This window comes from Talpa europaea (assembly GCF_964194135.1).
Source record: "Talpa europaea genome assembly, chromosome: 14".
Lineage (NCBI taxonomy): Eukaryota > Metazoa > Chordata > Mammalia > Eulipotyphla > Talpidae > Talpa > Talpa europaea.
In genome coordinates, this window is record NC_140082.1 from 28,018,653 (window position 1) to 28,045,567 (window position 26,915).

At 40.5% G+C, this 26,915-nt stretch overlaps 1 protein-coding gene across 1 annotated transcript in view; it reads left to right on the forward strand.

Annotated features, from left to right (window-relative positions):
• The first annotated feature begins 2,338 nt into the window (after nt 1-2,338).
• Nucleotides 2,339-26,915, forward strand: part of LOC311183797 (glycylpeptide N-tetradecanoyltransferase 2-like) — a 32,587-nt gene continuing 8,010 nt past the window's right edge. The window contains exon 1 of the mRNA XM_084253414.1: nt 2,339-2,475. Coding sequence (XP_084109540.1) covers nt 2,366-2,475 — 110 coding nt within the window. The 5' untranslated portion in view covers nt 2,339-2,365. The remainder of the gene's footprint in view (nt 2,476-26,915) is intronic.

Below are 26,915 nucleotides of genomic sequence, written 5' to 3' on the forward strand. Positions count from 1 at the left end.
ACTTAGACATGTTAAGATGGTAACACATCTTACCACAATTTTTCCCTCTTTTCTTTTTTTATATTGAAGAAATACTGCATTAGAGCACTATATACGTTTCTGGGGTGCATCATTGAGAATCAACATGTGAATATACTATATTAAGTTATCACAATTTTTTTCAAAGAAAAAGTTATAAACATTTAAATAAAAGAAGACCAATTATACATCTATGGCCTACGTAACGTAATAGGAGATGAGACAAGCAGGATAGGAAATTCTCAAGTGCCTCTTTTAACACACTGATAGCTACTTTACGGTATCCTCTTCCCACAGATAAATCTTGAATGCTAGATTCCAGAAAATACCACTTGGTTCCAATTCCTCAAACTCTGGGATTAACCAGAGAAAGCAAAAAATTTGTAGAAACTGATTTTTCTGTACATGACAATAGGATTTAGGCACCTTCAAGGTCATCTACAAATTTTTTTCTCCTTCAAACAATTAATGATGATAAACATTTGTGTTATACAATACCTCATTCGGTACTGAACAGACATCTGGGCCAACTTCTTCCATCCTGTGGAACAGATGTTCCTGGTTGTCATTGTTTTCTAGAGTTTAACTGGTTTTTGATGACCTCATTTTATTTCTCCAGCATTATTTGTTTTCTTATTCTTTTTTGAGTGACTCTTAGTCAAAGCTTCTGGAAAATTCAAATAATATATGTCTGCTGAGTTTCCTTTGCTTCATATTTTTAAAATCTTTCAGAGTGCCCTTCTGATAGGTTACAGTATGTGATTTGGTAGGCGTGCTGCTGGCCAGGATCCTGCTGGCTACCCCACTGGGCTTACTGTTACCTAATTCTTCATAGGGATGAGACATTTCTTCTTATAGGGATAAGCCACAGAAAACTCACTGATCTAGATTTACCTTTATCCTAAAATTCGAATTTGGAGGCTTCTGGAGACTTTCAATCTCAGCAATAGCTGCAGTTGGGGAAGATAGTATTGGTGTTTTGGCCCCATTTTGGACATCTTACAGAAGCTTAGCTGACCAACATCAGCTGATCACTAAAAGGCTGATGGACTTTGAAAACATACTGCATGCAATGAGATACTTTTATCTCATTGCATTTCAAGGGCAGAGTCTTCTTTACGGGGAAAAGGGCCACAAAAAGCCCACAGTAACTTCTTTTTTTGTTGTTGTTTTTGTGACTTCTTTTTTTTTTTTAATTAATAAATTTTATTTTTATATTCCCCATACAGTAACTTCTGCAGAAAAAGAAGCCTCACCAAAATTTTCAGGTGGCTTTTTGAAGTCTCTTTTTTCTCACTGAGCTTTTCTGATAGCTATCTTCCCACTGCCTTTGCAAAAGCACCTTTTAAGGCTGTCTGTGGCCTGGCGGGACTTTTGAACACTACTCATTACAGGAGAGCAAAAAAACGGACTGCTGTGTACAGACCACGACAGCAAACAGGAGTCTGAACTTCAGACTGTTTTTTATTTGACCACCTATGCTGTGCTTCCTTCCTTCCTCTTTTCAGCAGAGATAAGGGAGGCCAGGTTCAGCCCAAAGGCCACCCACCTTTGCTTGGATGGCCTAGGTCAAGACAGTCAGTCACTTGGGAAAGCCAGACTGGCTAACCTGACAGTGTCCCTTGCTTCCAAGATGGCTGTTGTGTTCTGAGGCAATTCTTGTGTTTTCTAAGGAAAACAAGGGCAACTCCAGAATTTTCTGTCAAGAGTTCTAGGGCTGTCGGAATGGCGAGGTGGGAAAGCTGGAAGCACTCTGTTTTGACTTTGGCTTTGATTTTATATTGTGTTGGACAGAGAGATGCAGATATATGAAATGGAATTTTTAAAAGTATGTGTGTGTATGTGTGTGTGTGTGGGGGGGGGGTGTCTTCTGCAAATCTGTGGCCTTGGCATCCCTACTCCTGACTAAAAACAAATCCCTGCGTAGGGTTTACATGTAAAGATGTAAAATGTAGTGGCCTATGTTCCAAAAATGAAGGCTCACAGGATTTGGAGTGCGCACGTTGCAGCGTTCAGATTCGAGCCCTGAGCCGAGGAGGTCTCAGGCTTGGAGCTTTTCAGGCTCGCGGGGTGCGCGGGGCGCAGGCCCGCGACCCCCCAACGCCCCTCCCCGAACCCAGGCGAGGGGAGGCGCGCGGACCCCTCTCGCTCTCCTCAGCCCTCCCAGCCGCGGTGGGCGGGCCGCGGCGGGGCGGGGCGGGGCGGGGCGGGGCGGGGCGGGCCGCGCGGGCCGGGGCTCCGGGCTGAGACCGCTGGCGGCACTAGGGGGAGCTGCTCGCGCCGCCTTCGCCGCCGGCCCCCCACGCCCGCGGCCCGGAGCGCCGCCTCCCCAGCCCGCGCCGCCGCGATGGCGGAGGATAGCGAGTCTGCGGCCAGCCAGCAGAGCCTGGAGCTGGACGACCAGGACACGTGCGGCATAGACGGGGACAATGAGGAGGAGGCCGAGCACGCCAAAGGGTAGGCGGGCGGCGCGCGGAGGGGCGCGCAGGGGCGCGGGCAGCGCGCGCGCCGGGGCTCCGCTGGGGTGCCGGATCGCGGGGCGCGGGAGGGGCCGGGGCCCGGGCGTGGGCTGCGGCCGGCGCCCAGCCGGTGGCGGGGTTCGGCCCGCGGGGGAGCGGCGCGGTGCGGTGCGGGCGAGGCCCCGGGGTGGGCGGGGAGGCGCGGGGCCCGGGGACGCCGCTGTCACCTGCCGCGCGCCCGGCCCCGCGCGCCCCCACCCGCGCCCGCGCCGCGCCGCCCTGGCCGGCGTGGGACTCGGGGCACCGAGGGCGGCCGCGCGCCGGCCCTTTGTGACGGCCGGGGCTGTGGGAGCCCCCCTCCTGCGCTCCTGGCGTCCCCCAAGTCCTGCCAGACCCTCCCCCCTCCCCCCCGCCGCCTCTCCCGGAGAGGAAGGGCTGGTGTGGGGAGCGGTGTGCGAGCAGCCCCCGGTGGCTCTGGGCTGCTGGCGGGGACCTGCGGAAAGTTGTGTTTCCCGGGCGGCGGCCCCATCCCCGCCCCGCGCCGCGGGGGGTAGGGGGCGCGCAGGGGGTCCCCCGCCCTGCAGCTGCTGGGGGCGCGCTGCCCTGCACCGCGGAGCGGGTCTGCCGGGCTCTCCGGAGCAGGTCCCATCCCCTGATGGAGACTGTCTGGGGAGGCAGCTCGTGCAGACCTGAGCGGAGCCTGCTTGCAAAGCCGGCGTCTGAGCTCCGGAGCTGCATGCGCCAAACCTTTAACCCCTGATCAGGTTTCTTATTCCCTATCACTGGCTCCCATTCGCCCCCGCAGACTTGATCTACTCTCCCCTTGGAAAAGGGATTGCTTCCGGTGAAGGGTGGCATTGAAGTTCTGTTTTTAGAAGCGTAGTGGGGTGAGGGTCATTTTGAATGAAGACTGGTGTCCTTGAAGCTGGGGTTTGCATTTGTGTTTTGACCCCGTTGGGTTTAAACTGTGCACTGGCACAGAGCTTATGGCTGCCCCCTTCGAAGTGAAATTTTGCAGACCATGGTGGACTGATGAAGAAGTGGGTCAGCTCAAAAACATGATAGGGAGGCCCTACACAGATGGCTTATTATTCAGTTCATGGAGAAGGTTCTGTAAATGATTGATGATTTCAAGTGTAAAGCATTTGCAATTTGTTTAAAGTCTACTTGAAGATTTAAGGAAGGAACTTTAAATGAGCTTATAATATGTTATAAAATATTAAAGAGAGGAAGGAAAAGAAAAGCTGACTAAAGGTATCTCCCGTTTGCGATTGCTTTCTTTTATTATTATTATTATTTTTGCAGTGAGTACTTCCGTGGCAGCTGCAAGTCCCGACTGTTGTTATCATTCCAGTCTAGGATATATTTTTAAAGGAAGGAAAGGAAATTCTCCAGAAATCTGAGCCTGAGGCCGGTTCATGTAGTGATGGAAATTTACCTATGATGGATAGCTAAATAGGGATTTTTTTGTTTGTGTTTTAAACAATAGCACTAATGCTAGAATTGGGCTCTGATGCAGAGGTGACAGATCACCCCGATAACTTAAGGACTTGTCCCTCATGTTTTTTGGAGAGACCATGGACTTCTGTCTTCATCTACTGTAATTTTTATTTATTGTTCTTCATTCTTTTGACCGTTTGATTAGCACGTCTTTGCTTACATGATCAAGAATGTGCATGGCACAAAGAATTACTCAGCTGTGTGCTCATTGATCCTGGCTTGCCCCCAGAAGCCTTGCTGTGTGAAATTCCCAAATTAACACCCAAAGGAATCTCCAAGTCCCCTTCACAGATTTTCACTTTTGTACATTAGCACATTAATTATATATTAGCACAGTTACTCACATTTTAGAGATGTCCAATGGATTGACATTTTTTAACCAAGAACAGATAACATGATAACAGCTTCTAGTGGGAAGAAGTTGATGTGATGGATTTATGGCAGTCTGTATTACACATAGAGATTAATAAAAAAACAAGTTGGTGTGCTTGTTAAACTGCTTTTTTGGATTTGAATTTAGATGATATCTGCAAAATTTGGGGAGTGGTTGTGTTTTATTTTGATTGTGTTTTGATGGTTTGCCTCAGTAGAAACCTGGATTTTTTTTTTTTAAGTAGCTCAAGTTTGTAAATGTTAAAACTTGAAAGACTCCTCTTTTCTACTTGTGGCCTCTTTATTCTCCACTAGTTTAAGTGAGAGTCTTTGAAAGAGTAAGTAGGTAAATGATTCAGCTTTTATTATTTTTTATTTTTATTTATATATTTTTTACATTGTCATTCATTCTGCTCTCAGGTGTAATCCCCATAAAATTACCACCACTGAGATACCTGTGAACTGTCACCACAGTCCCTTGTGCTCTTCTATCCCATGTTTTGATCCCTCTCTTCCCCCTTCCCCAACTAAAGGCCTCCAATTTATAGTTTCCCTGCTATTTCGTCTCCACCCACCCCCATCCCTTGTTTGTTTTCATTATGTTCCTCCTATTAGTGAAACCATCAGATATTTTTCTCTTTCCTTTGGACTTATTTCACTATCATAATCCCTTCCAGCTCCATCCATGTTGCTGGGAATGGTATGAGTTTTTCTTTTTTGATTGCTGTGTAGTATTCCATCGTGTACATACACCACATCTTCTTGATCCAATCATCTGTTTTTGGGCATGTAGGTTATTTCCATATCTTAGCTATTGTGAATAGTGCTGCAATAAACATAGGAGTGCAGGTTTCCTTTCGAATTAATGTTTTTTGTGACCTTTGGGTAGATTCCTAGAAGTGGAATTGCTGGGTCATATTTTTAGTAGCTTTCCATATGGTTGGACTAGTTTGCATTCCCACCAGCAGTGTTATAGAGTGCCTTTTTCTCCATATCCTTGCCAGCATTTGTTGATGCCAGTTTTTTTTAATATGTGCCGTTCTCACTGGTGTGAGGTGGTATCTTATTGTGACTTTGATTTGCATTTCCCTGATTATAAGCAACGTTGAACATTTTTTCATATATCTGTTGGCCATTTGCATTTCCGCTTTGGAGAAGCATCTTTTTAGCTCTTGTGACCATTATTTGACTGGATTGTTTGCTTTGTTTTTGTTGAGTCTTATGAGCTCTTTGTAGATCTTTGAAATCAGTTCCTTATCAGTTGTGTGGGATGTAAATATTTCCCCCCAATCGGTAGGGTGTCTCTTTGTTTTGGTTATTGTCTCCCTTGCTGTACAGAAGCCTTGTAGTTTGAAGTAATCCCAGCTGTTTATCTTTTCCTTCACTTTTGTTGCTTTGGGGGATGAGTCTTTAAAGATGTTTCCTAGATGTATGTCATGGAGTGTTTTGCCTATGTTTTCTTCTATATATTTTATGATTTACGGTCTTATGTTCAAGTCTTTTATCTATTGTGAGGTTTTTTTTTTGCACGTGGTGTGAAGTAGTAGTCTAGTTTCATTCTTTTATATGTGGCAGTCCAGTTTTCCCAGCACCATTTATTTAACAAACTGTCCTTGTTCCATTGCATATTCTTTGCTCCTTTGTCATAGATCAGTTGTCCCTATATGTATGGCTTTATTTCTGGGTTTTCAGTTCGATTCCATTGGTCTGTGTGTCTGTTTTATTCCAGTACCATACTGTTTTAATTATTATGGCTTAGTAGTATAGTTTGAAGTCTGGGCATGTGATGCCTCCATTCTTCTTTTTAGTCAGGAGAGCTTTGGCTAGTTGAGGCTTTTTGTGATTTCATATGAATTTTAGCATTGCTTGTTCTATTTATTTGAAGAATGCCATTGAATTTTTATTGGTATTGTGTTGAAACTGTAAATTGCTTTCGGTAGGGTGACAATTTTGATAATGTTAATTCTTCCAGTCCATGAACAGAGGATGTCTTTCCATTTCTTTGTGTCTTCCTTTATTTCTTTTAACTATTAAAAGCTTTACCTTTTAAAGCAGAATTGTCACTTTGAGTCCACTAGGCATGGGTCATTTTGCAGGCAATAATTTACTAAATAGTACTCTTGCGGCCTCAAAGAATTAATGTATCCCTACAGTTAAGAACAATGCATTTACTAAATGTATTAGACATGAGTTGAAACTGGGATCACAGATAAAATGAAAATACCAAATTATATTATGTAAATGTTATGGCATATGCTTTCTTTTTTCATTTTCATAGAATTTCCTTTGTGAACTTAAAAGAATATTTCATTTTTTTGGAAAATACTGAAAGTCCATGAATAAAATATATTTTATGTTCAATTAAATGCAGTGACTTACGTTTAATCAAGAGCAATGCTTTTGGATTATAAACTTGAATCTCACTATCTTATTTTTCATGGAAAATATGCTATTTGTTTAACTTTTTGGTCAGTCCAAATATGAAAGTGCCATGCCATTTAAAAAATTTAATGAATTCCAAAGAACATAGGGAAGAGGTTGTGAGTTTTAATTAGTGAAGACTGTTTAAAGAAGTATGGTTTTCGTATCTTCAAACAATATGCAGCAGTTAGACCTAGACTAGTAGAGGATTACCTAGACAGAATCTTTAAATAATTCCTTTAACACATGAATAAAGAGTTTGAGGGAACTTGAAAACTTTTGAGCAAATTCAAAATTATAAGATAGTCTTGTTTAATACTGTTATTTTCTACATAGGTAAATATTAACCTCAGTCCAAATTTTTTTTTTTTTTTGCATGAGTTGTTATAAATAGTACTGATTACTGAAAATTTCACTTCTCCTATGGGTGACGCTGACACTAAGAGGTTACTTATAGGATGACTTCCTGAGGAACTATCCCAGGTGGGTTTGAGGTTAGGTAGCTAGTCAGGGATCTTTAATAATCCTCTCCATTTGATGTATACGTGTCTTCTGTTTCTTTTTTCTGAAGGGGTTGGGAAAGCCATTGAAGGCAGGGAAAATTGTTGAAAATGTGGATGAAGTTTGCCATCTTCTTATCCTTGCCTATTAATGTGCATCTTCTCTATAAGTAAAATACACTGGATAGTGGTCATCACTTATTCTGCCTATACCCCCACATGAAGCACCGTGTTATTCAGTGTTAAAAACAGTTGACCTAAATAAAATCAGGGTTTATGTTGGTGTTTAGCGTTTGTGGACCTGAGTCCTATTGTGAATATGTGGAATATCCTTATACCAGTAAACGATTCTCTGACACCAGCTGGGTGTCCAAGAATTCATCTCAATTTGACACTGTCTACCAAGGAACAACTTCAGGTTCCTCAGGTGAAGGGCTCAGTGTCTCCTGATGGCCCTCCACCCTCAGGAGCCAGTTGCTGTTCCCTGTGCTTCTGACCATACTGCTCTAAATCAGAGGTTCCCAGTTCCCACACTCCTCAGGTTGGATTTATTTATTAGATCAGCCCACAGAATTCAGGAAACCCATTTACTCACTAGATCACTGATTTCTTAAAAAGAGAGTCAGGAATAGCCAGATGGAGAAGATACTTAGGGCAAGAATTGGGGATAGGGTATGGCACTTCCATGCCAAAGCCTTCAGGACCCTGTTCTGGGGTTTTGATGTAACCTCATCATATAGACTCCTCTGATTAACCTTGACCTTTAGCAATTAAACTCCACCTCCTCTCCCCTCCTGAGTGAGGACTGGACTGGAAATCCCAACCCTCCAAACCCTGGTAGGCTCCACTGGCACCTTAGATGCAGGCCATAAAGTCACCTTGTTCACATAACAAATGACACGCCTATCACTCTGGGCAGTAAGGAAATTGCAAGACTCTTGGGAGCTGTGAGCCTGCACTTTTGGGTAAAGACCATATAAGTATCAGAATAATTACTTTGGTCATCTAAGTGAAGAAATGCATATATATTATAAATTAAAGCACCACTTTTGGCAACAAAACCAAACCTCACCAACACTGGCTTTCAGAATGCTTCTTTACTAGACATATTGATGTTGTACATCTTGCTAAGAGAGCTTTTTTTCTCGGCATTTACTGTGATCGGAATAAGAGGCAGCTACCAAGAATATTCATATAGGAAATAAAACAAACATGAATATGTCTTTGTTGGCAGATTAATGACTAAATTATTTCCTGCAGTAGATATTAGTTTTAGTGTTTGAGAATTATTCCCAGATGTTTTTATGATTTTTTTTTCCTTGGGATAATTAAAGATCTGGTATTTGTCAAAGATTAACTTTGGAATTCTTTTAACAAAAAACATAATCTTTTTCCTTCTACTCTCTATCTAGGGAAAAAAAAATGAAATCCCTGTGTGTGATGTGACTCCTGTAGACTTTATCTGTGGCTGTGAGAGTTTGTCCTTAATCAGCTATGAGGAATCACTGAGAAAATGCAAAAAGTGACTGACTCTCAATGGATTTTTTTCTTGTGATAGAAAATGATAGAATAATTCAGAGTTGTAAAAATGGAGCTACCATACGACCCAGCAGTTCCATTCCTAGGGATCTACCCAAAGGACACAAAAACAATGATTTTAAAGAATACCTGTACCCCTGTGTTTATTGCAGCACTATTTACAATAGGTAAAACCTGGAAACAACCCAAATGCCCCAAAATAGATGACTGGCTCAAGAAGATGTGGCATATATACACAATGGAATATTATTTTTTTTATTATTTTTTATTTTTGTTTGTCTATTTTGTTTATTTTTTCAAAGAACCATACAGTGGAATATTATTCAGCAATCAAAAAAGATAAACTCATGCCATTCGCAGCAATGTGGCTGGAACTAGAAGGAATTATGCTCAGTGAAATAAGCCAGAAGGAAAAAGAAAAATACCGGATGGCTTCACTTACAGCAGGAATGTAGGGAAACCAAATAAGACATCAGTGTAAAAAAAAAATAACAGTGCAAAACACAACAAAGCAAAAACAGACAATTATAAATAGGAGACATCCTGCAGGGGAGGAGGAGGAAGAGGCATCAGAGGAAGGGAGGGTGGGAGGAGCATCAGGGACTAAGGTGATGGTACACAGGTGCATTGATGAAGGAAACTCTATGGGGACTACACCTGAGGGGGTGGGGAGAAGCAAATATTGTTTAAAAATGACCAATGATGTAAAAAATAAATAAAAATGAGAGATTTAAAAAATGAGAGAGATTTTCATTTCCTGAAAAAAGAAAAGAATAGTTCAGAGTTGTGCTTTCTGAAATTTTAATTTGTTATCAACTGTATAACTTAAATGTAAAGGTCTGTTAACAGCCCTTGCCCAAGGAGCCTCCTCTACTACCGGAAACTGACTTTGCTTACTTTGTTTGAAGTGATCTCATGTCTGCTCAGAAGTGTATCTGAAATGGTGATACCACCTTGAACCCAGACAAACTTTTTCCAGAGCTTGGCAAAGCTATAGAAAATTTCTAAGTATAGGGCACATCCTTTGCCATCTTGAAACATAAGTATTCATAATAAATACAAATTAAAAGTCATTTACTTGGTTAAATGGGGGATTAGAACCAAGTTTTGTACCAAGTTCAAGAAAGAGGTAATTGATAGGTGTGTTGTTATTTCATTTGAAGATGTAATTAGCTTTTACTCATTGTGAGAGTGCTTATTAAACATACTTATTAAAAATACAAACAATGAAGTATATAGAGAGTGAAAACACCTGGTTGTCTCTATTCTAGAGATACTACTATTGACAGTTTAATCAACTGACATTTATATACGTGTATGTGTATATAAGTGCATATTTAACGTAAATAGGATCATACTTTGCATGGACTTAGACTTTGTATTTTTCACTGTCTGCTAGAACTTTCTGTGGTGGTGGAAATGTCCAATACAGAGGTCACTAGCCATTAGAAATGTGGCTAAAAAAAGATGTAAGAATTATATAAAATAAAATATTTAAATAAAAAAAAGAAATGTGGCTAAAGGGACTAAGGACCTGAATTTTAATTAATTTCAAATTGTATAGCTCTATGGGGTTAGAGCTATTATATTGAACAATTCAGGTCATATCTTGCCTTTAAATTGTATAAGCTTTATGGGACTCAAGTATCTCTTTATTCTTTCCTTGTCTTTTGCAGAATATGTCAAGTATTCATTCTTCCTTTTTTTTTTTTTCCTCTAATGTTTAGAAGTTCTATAGCCTTCCCCCCAACCCCCTGGATGTTCTGAGTTTTCCTTCATTTGTATTTCCTAGGTTTTGTTGAAATAATCTGGAATCTTAATTCCATTTGGCTTCTTTTATTTTTGCATCTTGTTAAAACTTTTTTCTTAGTTATTACATTATATTACTATATTCACATCCATATTATCAAAAGCTTTTTAGATTTTCCTGACAACTCTACTGGTTTTATTGATTGCCATGATTCCTGGTAAGTGTCATGCTCTCCTTTTCTTCTTTTGAGTACTTGTAATGTTTTTCTTATTATGAATACAAGTATGCAGATGATATGTTTTCGGAATTCTTATATATCTGAAGATGACTTTTGTTTTATCATCTTTGCTGGCAGGCATAAACCGTGCCTGTAAATCTGTAACTCTCACTCTCCTTTAAACTTTATGGAAATAGGGCCTCCCTAGGGTGCAGAGATTTAAGGGTTTAACCTATGAAGCTATCAGCAGCCACTGCAGTATGAGTTCGATCGCCAGCCAGGAAGCTACCCACATGGCACAGCAGACCTCTCCTGTCTCACCTGCTGCTCCCCTCAGCAGTTTATTTCAGTTGATCTGCCTGTTCTATTCCCCGCTCTGTCTCTGGTGAATCCTTTCACCCCCCCCCCAAAACCTCAGGCCTGTACCCCAGTTCTTGTCTGCATAAATAAATAAATCTTTAAAAAAAATAAACTATGGAAATAAACATTGTTTTATTATTTTGTAGCACTTCAATGGTACAGATGTTTCTCTGGCAACCTACTTCTCTTTTGTAGGTAACCTTGTTATTTTTCTTTACATTGACTTGTTTTTTAGTCTAGAAGTTTGTAGGATTTTATTCCTGTCTTTCTATAACGCAGTATTTTCCATCTCCTTTTAACTGCTAGGATCATTCTTTTCTTTAATAGCGAAACAAAATGACTGAAGCGCATACATATTTATGAGAGTTTGGGGGGCCTGATGTTTCCCTGGTCCTCCAGTGTGTCCATGCTGCCCTCTGCCCCCCATCACCTAGCTTCGAATGCTTTGGACTCTTCAAATGCTTTGGGCTTTTAAACTCTCTTTTCCTTAGACCACTTGACTCTTTGTGGAATATAGTTAATCTCTTTTCTCCTTCTTCCCCCTTCATACACACACCGTTTTCTGAAGATTTTGTGAATAATAAGGGGAGGGGTTAGATGGTTGCATAGGACAGAAAACAACTTCAAATTCAACATCAAGCATCAGTGTTCACCAAAAGGGATATATTAGTGTCCGTGCCCCCCACCCCAATACACTGTAGCTTACCACAGAACCACCTTCCTTTGAGGTTGTTCTATTAATTGTCCCACCTCTGTGTCCTCTCAAAATCCAAAATCCAGCTCAAAAGTCCTTTCCTGAAGCCTTCCATGGTTGTTATAACCAGTGGTGATAACCCCTGTCAGGGGCCTGTAGCTTTCACTGAATGTCCCCTCACCTGGTTCCTCCCTGCCGGCTCCCCACAACCCCCAGTCATCTTCTCAGGCAGACCCTAGCTGGGTGACAGCATCACATGCTGAAAAGTGGGGATCAGAGTCCTTGTGTCTATTGCTTAACGTGTGGGTATAACACCTCCACACACTGCCTCAAATAAAAAGATTTTAAAACATATAGCAGGAAATAAAAAAATAAGTAAAAAAAAAAAATATCACAGGTTATCTAAAAAAAAAATATATGACCCAACTTTATTAGAGTTGGGGACCAATTCAGGAGTTCAAGATTTATCCATCTCTAGCTTTTTCTCTTCCCTCCTTTCAGGCAACTACTAACTGCCTGCCTGAAGAACCTGTTTTTAGTTCACATTTTTTACGCAGAAGGAGGAGCATGTGGGAGATCATATTGGGTTCACCCTGGTAGTGAGGCCTGTGATCAGAGGTTGTTTTCAGAGAGGGAGGTGGGAAGCAAGGCTGGCACCTTCAAACAAGTCCAGGCTGGCTGCACAGGGACACCACTTGCAGCCTCTTGCCCCTGCAGTACCTGGTATATTGCACAGTGGTAGCTTAATATAAATTTGTTGAGTGGATTCCAGTGTTCTTAATCCCCACTGACAAATTAATTTCTAATTAAAAAAAAATTCCCCGATGTGCATTATGAACATGTGAAGGGTTTTCTTTTTCTAATCCTAATTGAATGAACTTGGATTGTACAATTTCCAGTTGTATTCCATGCTGAATAGGACCGAACATGGTAAAATAAAATAATAGCTAATTTTTTTGACTCATATGTGCTTTGAACTTTGCATATACCCTTTTTTCCCCCCACTCACTAAATCATTACAATAACCTACAAAGAAACAGGCTTATCCAAGTTGAAATAACTTGCTCGAGTGACAGATCAAATTCAGAGATCTTGAACCTCTCTCTGTCTGACTGTAAACTCTTGTCTTTGTGATAAAAACTGCATAGTCTCATGGACCATGAATAGATAAGACAAAGAGTAATTTGTTTGCTAATGTTTCAAGCCCACAAAACATAGGTTACCCCTTGAGGGCCTTTGAACTCAAAACTCACTGGTGTAATGGGAACACTTGTCAATGAATTTTAAAAATAAATAAATGTATAATTTCTTTGTTTAAAAAAATATTGCACCTTGATTATAGAGACACATTTTGGGTTTCTCTTTAGGTGTGTTAAAGGACTACATTAAGTGCTTGTCCATAAGTTCTTGGGAACTGTCACTTGAAGTGAAAGGATGTATAGCGAGACCAATTTTACTATAAGCTAATGGATATAAACAAGAGTTAAGGGATATAAACAAGAGTTAAGTTTGGTGAATTTCTGCTTACAAAACACCAGCACACTCTAAAATGAAGGCTCCAAACCCTTCTAATATTAAACAATTTGTGTTCATTCTTTCATTCTCCAACCTACTCATTCCAGTTCAGGATAAGGGAGGCTGGAGCCTCTCCCAGCAACTTGGGGTGCAAGAGGACACTAGCCTTGGACAGGAAGTCTTTCATCTTGGGGTGCACCCCACGCACCCACATTCACTGGGCTTGGAATAGTTGAGACACTCTGGTGATCCTCACATGCACACCTTTGGATGTGGGAGGAAACCGAAGTTCTCACAGAAAACCCCACAGCCAGGGGAGACATGAAACTCTGCACAACAGTGACCTGGACTGGGAATGGAATTTTTTTCTCATCAGTATTATAATGTTGAACCAAACATTATTCAAAGACATGCTGCACTATTACTTGGAGCATCAGCATAATTTGCAATGAGTTATTTTTCTTTTACGTTTCTTTCATGGCTATCTCATCTCCTTTCTGGTTCAAGCTTTGTAGCTGCAGCCTCCTTCACTTGGCATCTCCCCCAGGTGCTCCCCGCCCTTCAGCACTGTGGTCCTTCAGACCTCCACAAAGTCAGTTTCCTTAAGCAGCAAAATGGGTTCAGGAATCTGTTGTTGAGCATCTCTGGATGGTAGCGCTGTGAGGGCAATCAGCTGCAGCACATGGTACCCCAGCTCTACTGCTCAGCCTGTTTTGTGTTTGAGTTGGGGTGTGCTGTGACTTCCTGTGAGTGGCCCCTCACAGCAGAAGGAGGAAACCCAGCACGTAATCACTCTCTGGGGTCCCAGACTGAGTTGGAATTTTAACTACAGTTTCTATGTTGTTACCACATTGTACTCTGTTACTGGCTTGAACACACATACCAGGGAAATACCAGCTCTTTATCCCCAAGGCTATAGTCACTCAGTGTTCAGGTTCACATAGTACTTTCCCAGAAGATGTTGATTCAGTTAATATGAAATTCAGTTAATATGATTCAATTATATGATAATATGATAGTTTCTACATTTAGGTGTTTTTTTCTTCTGGAAGGGGAAGATGCTTGTTCTTCACTACACGTTAGGTTTTCATAAAGTTTATAAAAAGCAAAGAACCAGTGAAAGTAGAAGTCTGTTTGGTTTTTCCAAATGAAATTTTTAAAATAATTCTTTTTGCAAAAGCACATAATTTTTTCATATAGAACATAGAATGTATCATCAAAAAAAAGTCAGTGCCTGATGTCTTTGTATATACATTTCCCCATTCATAGGTATTTACAGAAATGCAAATACCCTATACTTGTTCTAGAAATTCCTATAGATGACTATCTACTGCTTAGTCCCCTGTTCTTGGGCATCTATAAATACAATAAATATATTTTGAGGGAGAGAAAAACCATATATAAATTTTACTGCAGTATATTGTTTTAAGGTTTGTATTTTATTGTTATTGTTTGTTCATCTTATTTGACTTAATTTATAAATTAAACTTTATCATAGACAGGTACATACGTGTTGGAAAAATTATAGTATTTAGAAGGTTCAATATTACCTTCAATTATCAATTCAGACATCTGCTAGGGGTCTTAGAACATATCCCCCACCAGTAAGGGGGGACTCCTATATAAAAGATGAAGTAAAAAATGAAAAACTGATATATAGGGGAATTCTGAAATAGGCATATAACTTGAAAAGCACATCAAATTGTTAACTTTGCTAGCACGTATTCATATTATTCACTTTAACAATGCTAATACTGTATTGAAGTGAATGTCAGCCAGAAAAAAAAAGGTGGTTCTTTTTTTTTTTTTAACTAGTTATCTATCTTCCTTTCAAAAACTCCAGAAGGCCCAGAAATGAGAAAAACCATAAAAGTAAAAGTGGTGAATATCAGCTCTTCTATCAGAAAAACATTTGTGAGCCGGGTGATAAGAGACTGTAGGATATAGTGTAATTCTTCACTAATTTGAAACATCACGAAGATATACTTTATTAGCTCTCTCAAGTCTTTTGTTAAAATATGATTTTTCTACTTGTTTTATTCATCTTTCATCTTTTTATTCCTGAGGTACATAGAAGTAAGCCGTTAGGAGATTTATACGTTGAATAGCTCACTTATATTTGGTCTTTTAGTTATGTGATCTTAAAGATATAAAGATATATTAAATTTATTTCTTGCATTTTAAATATTCCTCATTTATTCTGATCTTCTCTATCTACAAAGATAGGTCTCACTTAATAAGCTAATGAGTTTCTGGCCAATGAGTATTGGTAAAATTTTAGTGTATGCAGTAACATTAACTCTTATTGGCAGTAGGTCTTTATGGGAAGTAGCTACCACAATTGAAATAATGAAGCAGTCATGGAAAGAGAAGGCTAAGGAGGCTCGTAGAGATTTCCCCACATTTAGATGAAATAACTAAAAACTTGGAACAACCCAGTATCTAAAAGAAAAGTGGGGGATTATCTAAGGAACTGTAGGCCAGATGCCAGCAAAGGAAATTATCTAGTCTTCTTGGGTTGAATCCAGGCTTGTTCAGCCGCTGCCTTGAGTTAGCCACTCTTTGCTGCTGACGTCCATGTAAATATTGCAATTGTTGACTGGTCCCATGGTGACCTCAACCCAAAACTTCAGAGCTTCAGGTGGCTGCTGCCACCCATCTCACTGCTGACCTTTGTAATGATCTCTGCCCTCACTGGGCATGATCTTCAGGGGCAGTTTAAGCTCTCAGTTTGCCAAGCACTTATCTATGACTTGCTGCTTTGACCAGAGATGGCATAACATTCACAAAGCTCTGATAGATATTCCTACATCAGTCCCAAGAAGAGAAGGAATTGGAATGATGCTGCTGAAGCAGTGGGGTAGCAAAACTCTTGCTCTAGGTCATGCCATGCAGAAGTCAGCTGAATTCAGCTGGTAGGTTGACTGCTTGCTCTGGGTGGTGCATTACACTGTGGGAAAAAAAGAGCGAAGTCGATGCTGAAATTGCATAGATGAGCTACTGACAATAACAGGCTCACTCATCTTCAAGAAGCTAAACTGCAGGTAAAATCCATTATTGAATTGGTGGCCACGTGATCAGTATTTCTCACTTGGATGCAGCAGTCCAGCATGTGGGCAGTTCAACTGGAGAATGTAACGGTGCCTCCCCTGGCTTCCTGCCGCTGGCGGAGTGAGTTCCTTCTGTCAGCAGGGCTGTGACACACCTTTGGGTCACCTTATTGCTTTGCATAAGCTGTACCAAAGCCTGCTCATTTATTTTTCCCCTTGTTGTGCCTTTCCTTTGATTAAAATGATTTGGTATTCTAAATAGAATACACAATACTAAAGATTACAATCCAGTAAAAGACAACTAGACTAAAAAATGTTCAAAGATAGTGAAAAAAAAATCAAAGATCAAGAATAGGTAGTTCACACACACACACACACACACACACACACAAACACCTTAAAAATTGCCAACAACCAACTAAAAAGATGTTTGGCCAGTGGAGAGGCATAAAAGAGAGGCCATCTAGTGAAGTAATTACCTGAGTTCTGGAGCCAGGAGTGCTGGGTTTGAGTCTTGGCTCTGCCATTATTGGACATGTGACTTTTAGTAAGTCACTTCTCTAAATGGGAATGACGAGGCCCCCCTAGTGGTACTGGGGGTTAATTCTCAGCACTATGAAGTTATCCACAGCCACTGCAGCATGAGTTCAATCCCCCACCAAGGAGCTAACCCACATGGCACAATAGAACTCTCCTGTCTCGTCTACTGCTCCCCTCAGCAGTGTATTTCAGTCAATCCACCTCCTGTTCTTTCCCCACTTTCTCTGGTGAATCCTCTCACCCCCTGCACCTCTGGCCTGTACCCCAGTTCTTGTATGCATAAATAAATACATTTTTAAAAAATGGGAATGAGTCTCAAAGTGACAGTTTACAAGGTGGGTTTCTGTAAGGGGGTGGTGGAGTGTCTGACACATGGTAAGTGCTCTAAATGTCAGCTGCTGGGAGGAGGGGGAGGAAGAGGAGGTTCTTCAGACTGCTTGTATGGGTTTATATTTCACCAGTAGTACTTGAGCATTCCCGTCCCTCTCCTATTCCCAATAGTAGTAAAGTTTAGAGCATTTGGCAAATCAGTAGATTAAAAAAGTAGTATCTGAAGTTTTCTTTTAATTTGCCTTACTGTTGGTGAGGTTCAGCATCTTTTGCTAAGTTTATTGATGCGTAGGGCTTCCTCTCTCATGAAGCAGTTATTCATATGCTCAGTCCATTCTTCTCTCAGTCTTTTGTCCTCTTAATATTGATTTTCCTTATTGATTTCTCATTCATGTAGCAGATATTTATTGAGGACCTTTTATATGCCAGACACTGTCCCGCATGCTAAGCATACAATGGAAAGTACATTCTCGTTAGAGGAGGACAAATAAATAATACAGTTTAGCCAAGGATAAGTTATATGAAAAAAGGTAAATCATGACAGTCGTAGTAACAGGTAACATTGATGGAGTGATATCTGTGGCCTGGCTTTTCTAATATTGCTTGTTGAAAGATTAATTTTTGCAACTATGGAAACTGAGGCACAGAGAGATTAATAGGCTCCAAGTCACACAGCTAGGAAGCAGCAGAGTCAGGTTTCAAGACCAAGTAGTCAGACTCAGCTAATGCCTGCATTCCTGGTCAGGATATTATGTTGCCTTCCTAGACTACTCTGGAGATAAAATGTGAAGGGGAAAAGAACTTTTTCTATCTACTGACTGTTAACACTTTATAATGTGTTCATGTAAATATCTTGCCTCCTTCTGTAGTTTTAGAATTTCATTGATAGTCATTTTGCCACCACATGTTTAGTTTTGATGCGGTTAAGTTATCCCCATTTTACCTTATGGCTTTGGGCGGGGGAGGTCTTTAAGAAATCCCTTCCTTTATTGGCATTATGAAGCTTTTGTTTTATTCTTTCAGTTATGCATTCAACAGATTGTCTGTTATATGCCAGATACACTATTCTAGACCCCAAGAAGACATTAACTAAAATGACAAAAAACACTGTCTTCAGTTTTAAGATTTTATTTTCCAAGCTTGGATATTAACTTACTTGTAATTTGTTTTTGTGATTTTTGAGAAGTAGCAAATAAACTTTTCTTCAATTAGGAAGTCAATTTTTCTGATGCTCATTATCAAAAAGTTCATTTTTTCCCAGTGCTGATTTATGATGTAATCTTTATCATAGATCAAATTCCTGTATGCCTTGGGTTGTTAACTTTCTATTTTATTACACTGAAATGATCTATTTGTCTGTTCTTGATCTATGTTGTATTTTAATTATGTTCTAGTTGCAAAGAGCATTGTGATTATTATAGACAGTTTAGAAAAATGTATGAAAGTGCAACAAAGATTAAGATCACCTATAATCCTACCATTTTCTGTGCAGGAAAATGGAAATCAGGGGAAAATTTTTTATAAAATAATTCCAATATCAAACTCATATTTCTTGTGGGGAGGAGCTGAGTGATTTTTGTGATGAAATCTAAATTTCCTGTCTTTGGGATTCACATACCATAAATTGAACTGCTTTGATGTTGTTCTTATGCGTTTTATTAGGTTAAGCAGCTATAGCAAATAGACCTGGACCTGTAACTGCTCAGTGCAGTGGAAGTTTTCTTCTTATTCATAAGATAGTACTGGGCAGGTGTTCAGATGGGTGGTAAGGGTCTAGCCTTCCTCTGTCAACCAGAAGCTACGTTTCTCCAACCCATGGTTCTTCCATCCTCTGGTGTCTCATCCTGCACCTGCCTCCAGTCATTAAAGGGGAAGAAAGACCCTGGAGGGGCATACCTAAGAGGCCTCAGGGCAGCAGGAAGAAGAAAACATCACCTCTATTTTGCAGGCAAGCTGGGAAGTGTAGTGAAACTGTGAGCACCAGGAGAAAGTGAATATGGATTTTGTGAACAACCAGAATTCTCTGCCTTGCTTGTTTCTCTTGGGGCAACTGCAAATCTTTACGTGATTATATTCCTTTGTTCATTCCACAATGTCTGTCAACTCCTTGAATACTTATTCAAAGAAATTAGCTGGGTGCACTTATTAAATATTTGACATTTCCATAGCTGAGGGGGAATTTATTGGTTTACACGTGGATTTGAATATGCCAGAGATTCTCTCTACACACAGCCTGAAGTATCTGCCCTAGCTGAGAGAATGAGAATTTTCCTGTGGATCTTTCATGAATGAATTCTTAGGGGAGCAGAAAATAGAACTTCTGTTCCTAACATCTAAGAGATCCTAAGAGATCTTTAAGAGGGGGGCCACATGGATTCTGTGACAAAACTTCTATGGTTTAGTACAGTTAACTCTAGAACAACATGGGGGGAGGGCTTCTGACCAGCCCCTTCCCCAGTCAACAATCCGTATATAACTTTGGACTCCCTCCAAACTTAACTACAGTCGTCCCTATTTGGGTGGACCCTGGTTTCAGGGCTCCCAAGGATACTCAATTCCCTTATAGTTGACCCTCCCTATCCTCAGGTTCCCAGTCAGCCAATGTCCAGGATTGATTGAACTCATGAATGCATAACCCGCTGATAGAAAAAGATACCATTATCAGTAGGCCCAAGCAGTCCAAACTGCTATTGTTCAGGCGTCAGCTGTAATCAACCATCATCAGAGAGTTTGAGTGAGTTTTTCTTCATTTCCAAAAACAGTCTTCTCAAGCAGCATCTCCTACCCAGGCACTGTGGTATCTCTTTCCATGGTGTGTATCTCCCTACAGAGCCCCTGGGTTCTGCAGGAAGCGGATCATAGGCAACCATAGTCCATTTTTTAATCTACTCAGGCCTCACCACCCCGAGACAAGAATTTTACCTGTTAGTTTTTGACAGTTCTGTTGAGATTCACATACCCTAAAATACACCCATTTAAAGTTTGTTATTCTGTGGTTTTTAATATATATTTACATAATTGTGCAACTGTGTCATCACAATCAATTTTAGAACATTTCCATCACCCTATACGGAAACACACTTTCTCCAATTCTCCCCAATCTGTCTAGCCTCTAACAAACAATAATCTATTTTCTAGCTCTACAGATTTGCCTATTCTAGGCATTTTATGTAAATGGAATCATGCTGTGTGACCCTTTATAACTTTTTTCACTTAGCTTGTGTTTAAGGTTCATCCATGTTTGTAACATATATGTACTTATTTTGCTGAATAATATTCCTTTATATGGATATATCACATTTTCTTTATTCATTCACCAGATGATGGACATTTGGGTGGTTTCCACTTTTTTAGGTAATGATGCCATGAACATTCTTGTGCAAGTTTTTGTGTGGATATATGCTTTCATTTCTCTTGATTATATATCTAGGAGTGGAATTGCTGGCCATGTGGTATCTTTATATTTTTTAGCATTTTTAGGAACTGCAAACTCTTCCAAAGCACCTGCACCATTTAACAGTCTCACCAGCACGGTGTGAGGATTTGGATTTGTCGACATCCTCGCCAACACTTGTTTTCGTCATTGTGCTTATTGTGATCCTAGTGAGTGGAGGTAGTATACCTGTCTGCTCTCACTCTCAGAGCCTAGTCTCTTTGAGCCTTCTGAGAAATGCACAAACAGCTCTCTCTCATTCAAGGGTTGGGAGCTCTGTTCTTATCACTATATAAATACTATCAGATATGTATGGGAATTTAGAGGAGATGATGACTGATTAATTTAGTGCCCATTTCTGTAGTTCCCTGTCAGTTTATTTTTAAAATTCAGATGAGAGAGAAACAAAACCTTTGGCAAACTAGAGTTAACAAAAAAGATTGTAGATTCTCTTTTATGCCAAGAGAAGGTAGAGTAATTTACCAGAACAGTTGTGGGTGGTTGTTTTGGTACAGTATCAGTGAACTCCCATATGTAACCTAGTGGGAAACTTCACTGCAGGTGTCTTGTTACAAATGTTAGCATTTATATTGTTATAAATGTCTTGTTATAAAATAGGTGATAGAGACATTTTTAGGGATTTTTTGTGAAAATGGTCTGGTATTTTTATTTTTTATATCTAGATCCACTCCAGTGTCATGAGTTTAATTTGTCTGGTTTTTTTGGGGGGGGAGTGAGGTTGGGGGGAAACACTTAAATGTTTCACACTTAGGGCAAAAATTCCTGGATTCTTCATTGTGGAGATAAATTTCCACCCAGTTGGATTGGCGTCATATCAGTGATAACCTCCCGGTCTATATCCATCCTGATAAAAGTTTCTTGGAAATTTGGAGATACCTTAAAAAGTAGGTATACTGGAGAGAAAAATATGTGATTTCCTGGACTCCTACTTGTTTCTAGAAAAGCCATAACCAGCAACAGTTAAAGAATTGAGGCAGGAAAGGGATAATTTCCTGGGTTGCAAGGCCACGGGCATGTCCTCTATGATTTCTTTACCACTACACTCCCTGGCACCTGCTATGATAGTGGACACTGAATAAAGATATGGTATTGGCCCAAGAGACTTTATCCTCCAGGTAGACAGTGCCGCGGACCAGCACAGCAGTAGACGATGAGGCCACCTCAGGGTTGAGAGAAGCGTGCAGGGTGGTCAGGGCGTCGGTGAAAGAAATGACAAACAGACACACTTCAAGAGTGAAAATCTGAGTGTAATTTTCTTTGAGTTTGTGACCAGTATATATGTTTTCCAAAAGCACAGGAACAACGAATATCAATGAAATCAGCTTGCTCATGGGCTCAGCCTATCACCATCCGGGTGGTGATCTACATAATAAGCAATGACCTTTATAGAAGAAAGAAGGAAGTTTAGAAAGACAATAAGGGATTAAAGTTTGTAGTTCTAGAAAGCCGGGATAAGGTTTTTTAGCATTCTTGTAGTGGTTCCTGGTGGTCGTTATCTTTTGATAAGCTTCTGTCTTTTCAGGGAACTTCCGCTGTACTTCCTCTGCTTCAGGGTGTTTTGCTGTTCTCCCCCTGCGCGCTGGTTGCCCAGCCGGACCTAGGGACCGTGGTGGAAAGCCATTCCTAAGGGTCACTGCAGGGGGAGGTGCAGGAAGACAGAAATGTAGCTTTCAGAGCTATTTTACCCTTGACAATGTGTGATTGGATCCACCTCAAGAGCCAGAATTATTCATCATTCATTCAATGAGCATTTGTTACTAATTCAAATCTGATACCAAACACTGAAGCATTAGCGATCTTAAGGATACAAGTATGACTAACTTTATCTGGTTCCTCACACACCCAACACAACTGTGATAAAGAAAGAAAAAGGAACATGGAGTCATCCTGTGTCTGGGTAATAACCAGATAGAACTAGGAGGCTTTGAGTGTCAGGTCCCAGCACATCCAGGCACCCTGGCAGGTTGGGACATATCCAGATGCACCCACAGCCAAGAAGAAAGTGAAACCACTAGCAAGCCACAACCAGTGTTGAAAATTGACCAGTCATCGCTTAACATACTTATACTAATCAGAATTACACTGACTGAAAGCCTCATTTGCATACAGCAGAGGCTAGCCCTGTACTTTTGCCTATTTAAGCAAGGGCTGGGAAAAGCACCTTGGCCTTTCAGCTCAAGTGTTCCTTGGGTCTCTGTCCCCCAGACTGCAATTCTGAAGCCCCAAATAAAAATAAACATTTGCTGTAATACAGGAGCTGTGACACTTCTACTGTAATCAAACAATAAAATGAGAAATATAACATTACTGCTGTCACGAGAGCTGTAACTCTTCTGATGTGACACCTGAGCACTAACATTTGAGCTGTAACCCAGTTACTGTAACTCAACCAGACTTTGGTATCTTGGTCAACAAATGCATAGATAAATCACAATCATAGTACAGCAGCTTGACTGCTTTGCAAGTGCCAGCCATGGGCATTTTGAGAGAGGAAAGCCCAAAATACTCAGAATCCTAAATCAGAGAATATACAAACCATACTTATCCACAGCATATTTTTTGCTGTTGTATCTGGCTGCAATATGTTTGTTTAAGTCCAATTGCTAGTTAGATATTTATGGGAATCCTTAGCCCACCAGATGATTTTAAATATAAATATCACAATAGTACAGCTTTGAGTCTACTATGAAAAAAACTGTTCTTTGATATGGGAATGCATTACTATTTTGAGACCACTAGGGTACTATTTGGTGGGGTCTTAATGTATCTCAAAAAATGAGCACTACTTTAAGATAGAAATCTATAGCTCAGACATAATGTCAAACAGTTTTTCTCGCTGTTGAATATACCTTTCATATTTTGACTTTATGGAGAAATAAATTTATTTTTAACTAAAAGTTTGATTTTAATACATGAATAATACTAATGCATGATGGAATAGAGATTAGATGACAAAACTAGCACTTTGTTGGATACTGTGTGATGTGGTTAAAACAAACGAATACACATAGTTCTGTTGCTTAAGTCAGCAACAGTTCATCTCTCACCCATACTCCATGCATGCAGGCAGGGTCCTGAAAGGTATCTGGGGTCAAAGCAGAGGAGGGGCTCCATCCCTTCTGGATTCTGTCATCTTGACATGGCTGCTGGGAAATCAGCAAAGAGGAAAGTGTCAGGTCTCAAATGCTTTCAGCCAGGAGTAATACCTGTGACTTGTACTCAAGTGACTGAGCAAATTGCCTGTCCACTGGCTTCGAGGGGACCAGGGAATGTCCCCAGGATAGCAGATTCGGAAATATTTGTGGTTTGCTTGAAACGGTCAGTGAGGCACTATCTTAGATTTCCCTGAGGTCTCAACAAAGGGTTTAAATGGCCCCACAAGTTTTTACTTTTTTTATTGTTCTAAGACTATTTTTTTTAAAGATTTATTTATGCATACAAGAGCTGGGGTACAGGCCAGAGGCACGGGGGTGGGGTGAGAGGATTCACCAGAGACAGCGTGGGAAGCAGAACAGGCAGATGTACTGAAATACACTGCTGAGGGGAGCTGTGGGCGAGACAGGCAAGGTCTGCTGTGCCATGTGGGTATCTCCCTGGCCGGGAATCAAACTTATGCTGCAGTGGTTGCAGATAGCTTCATAGGTTGCGTCTTAACCCTTGCACCACCAGGGAGCCCCTAAGACTATTTCTTAATATGTAAATTCTTTGCCTTCTTGGAAATACTGGGCATAAGGAACAGTTTTTTTTAATCTAGCAAGTACTGACTGTGTTTATATATTCTGTAGCCTCTGCTTAAAAGCTAAATAGCTCATTCTTCAATTAATCCCCCTATTTTTCATTTTATTTTAGACAGTTGAAAGAAGCCAGCTCTTTGAAACAATGACTGAGAATTTCCCCCAAATGAATGTCAGATATATGCCCAGAAATCTTGTAAGTCCTACTGGACCTGCAAGTCTAATAGTCCGATTTCTATCTATCAGTTGTCCTTGGGGACAGTTTTATAAACATTTCTCTACTACATAACCAGGGTCCTCTTCCCTCCATTTCTTTGTATATCTTTGTGATCAGTCCCTTATCAGTTGACTGGAATGCAAAGATTTTTTCCCAATCAGTGGGGTGTCTCTCTGTTTTGGTTAATGTCTCTTTGGCTGTGCAGAAGCTTTTCAGTTTGATGTAATCCCAGGTGTTTATCTTTGCCTTCACTATCACTGCTTTGGGTGATGCATCTTTAAAGATGTTTCGGAGATGTATGTCTTGTAGTGTTTTACCTATATTTTCTTCTATACATTTTATGGTTTCAGGTCTTATGTCCAGCTCTTTTATCCATTTTGAGTTGATTTTTGTGCATGGCGAGAGGTAGTGGTCTAGTTTCATTTTTTTGCATGTGGAGGTCCACTTTTCCCAGCACCCTCCATTTCTAACAACATTCCCTATCTTTTCCTCCCAGCCCTCACCAGCAGCTTCCTCTAAGCCATCAGGCTTCTGTTAACATTCTCCTCGGGGTCTTTCCACTTGGTCTTAGAGCCAGTGAAACGTGTTTTGGGTTTTTGTGACAGCAGCCCTCTGCTTTCAGTACCAAATTTCTGTTCCGGTTTTTATTGTTGTATAACAGCTCATCACAAACCTGGTGACATAAAATAACTGTCACTTTATTATACTTTCAGGTGATGTGGGTCAGGAAAAGGCAAATTCTCACCTAAGGTTGGAAGTGCAGTTGCTGTCAAATGTTGCCTTGGGCTGGAGTCATCTGCAGACTTGTCAGAGCTGAGGGCTCCTCCGCTGCCAGCTGCTGCCTAGGGTTGGCACACTACCAGCCAAGCCTGTGGTTTCAGGGCAGTCAGACTCTTTACCTGGCTCCTGGCTGCCCCCAGAGTGAGGATCAAAAATGAGCTAGGTGGAAACTGAGTGATCTTTTGGTGACATACCTTCCCAGATTCAAAGGGAGGGGAGGAGACCCCATCTTTGAATGGGCGAAGTAACAAAGAATTTGTGGACATCTTTTAAAACTGCTTGCACCTGGAGCAGCTCTGGCAAAAAGCGAAAATTACCTCACTGTGTAATTGTATCCAATATGTGAGCATGTCTGCCTCACATTATATCTGCTTGTACTGTGTGAATCCTATAATGACAAGTTATGTTGTAATGGTGCTTTCTTATATTTATGACTTTTTCTTATGTAGGGCCACAGCATTTCACAGTGTACTCATTTTATTCCTAGTGAATTAGAAAGCTAAATATTTTTTCCAAAAGCCATAGAAGTAATAGAGAAAAATGTATAGTGGGATATTAATTTAATTCTCGAATAGGGACAACTTTTCTAAGCAAGATTTAAAAGCCAAGAAGCCACAAGAGAAAAATTTTAAATAGTAGGCTCCATAAAAATTGTAAATGTCTGTATAGGAAAAGATACAATGAATAAAGATGAAAGCTTAAAAATAAACTGAACTGGTAAAGTATTTGTAATATGAATAATGTAGAGAAAGTAGGCAGTGTAACATAAGCTTAATGTAGCATCTCTCATAATTTATTAGAATTAAGGGAAATAAAGTGCCCAAAGTAAAAATACTTAATAAAAAATAGGTTCTCGCTGTGATAAAAACACCTACATGACTCAACCCCTATAACAACAGAATTAAAAACAAAAGCAGGGCCTCCCTACTGGTGCATGGGGTTAAGCAACACACTATGAAGCAAATCCGCAGCCTCTGCAGTGCGAGTTCAATTCCCGGCCAGCCAGAGAGTACCCACATGGCGCAGCAGACCTCGCCTGACTTCGCCCGCAGCTCCCCTCAGCAGTGTATGTCAGTTAATCTGCCTGTTCTGTTCCCCACTCTGACTCTGATGAATCCTCTCACCCTACCCCCCCCTCACCTCTGGCCTGAACCCCAGTTCATGTATGCATAAATAAATAAATCTTTTTTAAAAAAATACTATAAAAATGTAAGTTAATACCAGCAATAAAAATTAGGAAGTAGAGAAGAGGACGTTTTAAAAATGCTTTTAGCTACAGTGTGTCTAGAAGGATATGAAAATAACTGAAAACACCAATTACCTCTTGGAAACAGAACTGGAGGGCTTGGGGAATAGTGGAGGAGCCTCCTCTGTTCATATTATATTCTTTTGAACATTTAGGATCTTATACCACATGAACGTATTATTAAAAATAATATTTAAGTTTAAAAAAATAAAAGTGCAC